The sequence below is a fragment of the Lactuca saligna genome, chromosome 3 (assembly GCF_052625555.1).
Source record: "Lactuca saligna cultivar CGN05327 chromosome 3, ASM5262555v1, whole genome shotgun sequence".
Taxonomy (NCBI): domain Eukaryota; kingdom Viridiplantae; phylum Streptophyta; class Magnoliopsida; order Asterales; family Asteraceae; genus Lactuca; species Lactuca saligna.
In genome coordinates, this window is record NC_136419.1 from 123,180,301 (window position 1) to 123,184,488 (window position 4,188).

Below are 4,188 nucleotides of genomic sequence, written 5' to 3' on the forward strand. Positions count from 1 at the left end.
TACCTTCCCTTTATTTAATCATAAACACATAAACCAAGCAATTAAACATTGATTTTAAAGTATATTTCCGATAATAATAAAAATTAACAAAAAAATACAATCTTCCTTTAAGGAATAACTAGAGAAAGTAACTTCAATGTTCAACCTATGTAAGTTATATTTTAATATTTTATCAATAACAGATTTCAAATATATATATATAAAAAAAAAAAAAAAAAAAAAAAAAAAAAAAAAAAAAAAATCAAACTTTAGCTAAAACTAAATACAAAAGTTCTAGTGTTCATTATTTTTATTAAAAACATATCATTATCTTAATAACTTACAATTACTTTTGAATTTAAACGTTAAAATGTTCTAGTTAGTATTAGAAACCATTGCAATGATATAACTTGTAAGACTAAGGCATGAAAGAATTCACAAGTATGTTTACAAAGCTACCCAACCACCACATTACTAGAAGTGAAGTTGAGCCTATGATATTAATATATAGAATTAGAAAGAACAACAATCTAAGCTAAGCTACCACCTAAATTGGTGCATTAAAAAGTAAGTATGAATGACATAGACACAGACAGACACAGCAAGAAGATTGATGTTACTACTGTACTACTGGTTGTTGTACATGTTTCTTCTCAGTTGCTTCAACATACCATGATTTCCAAGCCTCCACATAATGCCCCAAAACATCACCTAGAGCTGTCATGTCATATTATCAACAACCAAACTACTTTTTCATCTATCAGCTAGCAGTTAACTTTCCAGCTGGCAACTAGTTTTTCAAAAGATAATCATATTTTTTGTTTTTTCAAAAGAAAAAAAAAAATGTAATATAAAACCACCAACTTAAATACGGAATGAAAGTTAACAAAAAAAAGTATTTTAGAGATCTATTCAACAAAACTTCTAAAGTTTATTTGGTTAATGGAATAAGTAGTAGTAGTAGTGCATTCCATGATCATGTTTAGTTGGCCTATAGAAACTAAATGATTTCTTATGAAGTTTAATATATAAAAATAATTAGCAAGGACTTCTATTTACAAGTAAAAATAACTTTAGTTACTTTCATATAACAAAAATATAAAACTGTAGATTAATGAAAACAATGTAAACTTTTCTGATAAGCAATAAAAATTAACAAACAGGTTTCTTTCATTCCATCATACCAAACACTATCTCATAAGGGTAAAATTGTAAAAGTCATGACTTAATGGATGAAAGACTCATTATCTATATTTCCCTATAACTATAATTAATCTTTCTATATTTAATGAAAAAGATTTAGCAACATACCTTTGTTGTGATACTGAGGACGATAAGTATGAGCCAACTTTTCCCAATCTTGACTCTCCTTTGACTTTTTGTTTCCAGACATTCCTACAGGTCTAAATGGTCCAAACACAAATTCCTTTGAATTTCTTTGATTTTGAGGGTGTAAAGGTAAACACAAATTCTCATCACTTTCCATTTCCACCTTCACAATGTCAATATTCATATTCATATTCCCATGCATTGCTACAGTAACTTCTTTTGAGCTCCAATCAGATAAAGATTCAATTCTGTATCTTTTTGAATCTGAATCATTAACATTGTTTGTTATATCTGTTCCAAAAGCTCGCCTTTTTGAGCTGTTTGTAATTGTATTTGTATCCAATGGTTGTAAAGATTTTGTCTCCTTTTCCCCTTTCAATCCCAACCATCTAAATGATGGTTTTCCACTCTCTGGGTGTCGCATCTTTTATGAAAAAAAAAAAAAAAGATTGTAACTTTTTTAGATAAATTGCCTTGTAATTGACTAATTGTGTTATCTTTATAACCAAGAAAGTAGAAGTGTAGAAGCTATACCTTTTCAAGGAGACCCATGGATGAAAAGACATTTGCAATGTCATATAATCGCCTCACTTTTGCTGAGTATATAGAATTTGTGTTGTGTAAGTGCAAGGGGTGTAAAAGTAAATTTATAAATCAAATTGGAAAGGAAATTACTTCTCATGGCTGTTGGGTCATGCACATCACCAAGCAATGCTGTTGCAGCAGTGTCCAAAGAGATCAAATCTTCCTGAAGAATATAAAGAAAGTGTGTTTAGGAACCAAGATTAAGAATAGGCTGTTTTGAGTGAAAAATGGTTTTTAGTTTTCACTCACCTTAGAAGAGATGAATAGCTTGATGAAATTTTGTGTCAGAAGTCCTAGAGATTTTTCCTTCCTGTTGGTGTCTGAAATGTATGTCAAGAAATACAAACTATGTGTCATGTTTTGTATCTCATTGGCATCTAAACAAGAATGGTTGATTATGAATTGAATATTAAAGAGAAGTAGAAGGAAATCAACTTACCACTTTTTTGAGATCCGGAAGGTTTGATATGTGTGTCAGTGTTTGAGTTGTTTGAATTAGAAGGCCCACGACAATTGTTCTCATTTACAACCTAGTAAAAGAATCTGGATCTTTAAGTAAATTCAAAACAAAGAAAATATGTTTCAAGAGTTCTTGTGACAGATGAGAATTAAGAGAACTCAAACTTAAAAATGGAGAACTTACAGCTCCAAAGTTGTAGTATTGTGACATTTTCAGGTTGTCGTTAGATGATGCCTGTTTCTACAAGTGAATGTACACACAAAAGTTCACAAGTCATGAGTTCATCTTATTGTTTTAACTTTAATCAATCATACAAACAGAAAATTATCAGGAGAATATGCGTGTTTTTGAACATACCCTAAGCTCGTCTAAAGCTTGTGGAATTGCACTGAACCCCCTCCAAGTATACTGATTCTTTGCTTTCCTTGTCAGGACCTGAAAATTAAACAAACTACAAACCCTAAACCGACTATGCGCAACCAATTTCTTGAACAAATCAATAGAAAGAGAAAACAGTGCAGAGATGAAGAGGGAAAAGACTTACGCCAACACTTTCTAATATGTTGACGATGTCGTAAATTCGCCGCCTCTCAACACCTGTGGGTTTTTCCAAGATCCTTTTATCATTCTGATTCTGTTTGTTCATTATCATTAAGGAAAATCGTACTCAAGCATAAAAGTCAGATGAGAACCTAATTGATTTGCTGCGTTGTCAAGTCCTATCGATTCAACGCCTTCTCGATTATACAACCTCAGGAAACTGAAGATTAATCGATTTCAGATTGTGATATAAGAAGCAAACAAGATCTAAAGAGTGCATGTGTGCAAAAGAGAGAAAGGTAAATGAATAAATACTTGGAGCATAAGACGCCGAGAGACTTCTCTTTGCGGCTGTAGAGAGAAGGAACTTTAGTATCGGAATCATGAAGTAACGCCATGGATGGAAATCCTTGAAACTCAGCTCGATCGATAGATCCGATTTGAGATTTGTATTGTGAAGTTAGTTTCGATGAATCAATGGCGGGATTGTAGATTCAAAATTGGGGTTTCTCGATCTGGAAAACCTGGAGACCAAAACGAGAAAAGCAGCGCTTCAAAACGAGCCGCGGGAATTTGAATCCGGGACGATGCGCGGCTTCCCCTAGTTGCCTTCACTCCTTTTCTTTAAAGATAAATTTGAAAATATATGTTTAAAAAATAAAAATATATAAAACATTCTATTAGAATTTAATTTAGTTGTGAAAAAATGACAAAAATTACCTTGTTGGAAGATATTTAAAGTTTTATAAGAATAACTATCTTTTTTTTTTCAAAATACGAAATTCGAAATTATGGTTTTTTATATATAAGCCAAAATTTTCATCATTTATCACTTTCATTTTCAAAGTATCATATTGAAACCTCTCATCCTACAAATTTGCATTGCCAAACTTGGAGAAATGGTTTCTTATGCAATGGATTTTTTTTATTTTTGACAACGTCATTTTTTAATGTGGCTGTAATTTTCGAGTCTTGCATAGTTTTGCATAGGGGGGTGACAATTTCCGATTGCCATTCTATTCTTTTAGCTACAGGTTAATAAATTTTGTTTCAAATTGTATTTCATTTGTATGAGAAATGTTGTATATTTGGTATATACATGAAATCAGTAGATGAAATTATAACATCCTATTTTTTTACCAACATTAAATTTTTATTTAAAATAAAAAATAAATAGATAATATCATTATTAAATAAATAATTATTTGGATAATAAATAAGATTAATAAGTTTGAACTTGAAATAATATAAATTTTTAGAGTAGGGTGAGAAGCATCAAATTGGCCAAACTTACC

General features: G+C 30.8%; 1 protein-coding gene across 2 annotated transcripts; it reads right to left on the bottom strand.

Moving 5' to 3' along the window:
- Window positions 1–364: 364 nt before the first annotated feature.
- Window positions 365–3,490, bottom strand: DEL3 (DP-E2F-like protein 3). Of its 2 annotated transcripts, none has more exons than XM_078982404.1 (11): window positions 3,209–3,490; window positions 3,046–3,113; window positions 2,898–2,950; window positions 2,711–2,788; window positions 2,537–2,587; window positions 2,333–2,423; window positions 2,143–2,213; window positions 1,984–2,056; window positions 1,843–1,904; window positions 1,291–1,732; window positions 365–696 (listed from the first exon to the last, which is right to left on the bottom strand). In XM_078982404.1, the coding sequence occupies exons 1-11, from the start codon at window positions 3,289–3,291 to the stop codon at window positions 599–601; spliced, it is 1,170 nt and encodes a 389-aa protein (XP_078838530.1). In that variant the 5' UTR covers window positions 3,292–3,490; the 3' UTR covers window positions 365–598. The 2 variants fall into 2 exon arrangements, with proteins under 2 accessions (XP_078838530.1, XP_078838529.1); XM_078982403.1 differs by having other exon boundaries at window positions 2,537–2,593.
- Window positions 3,491–4,188: the final 698 nt, after the last annotated feature.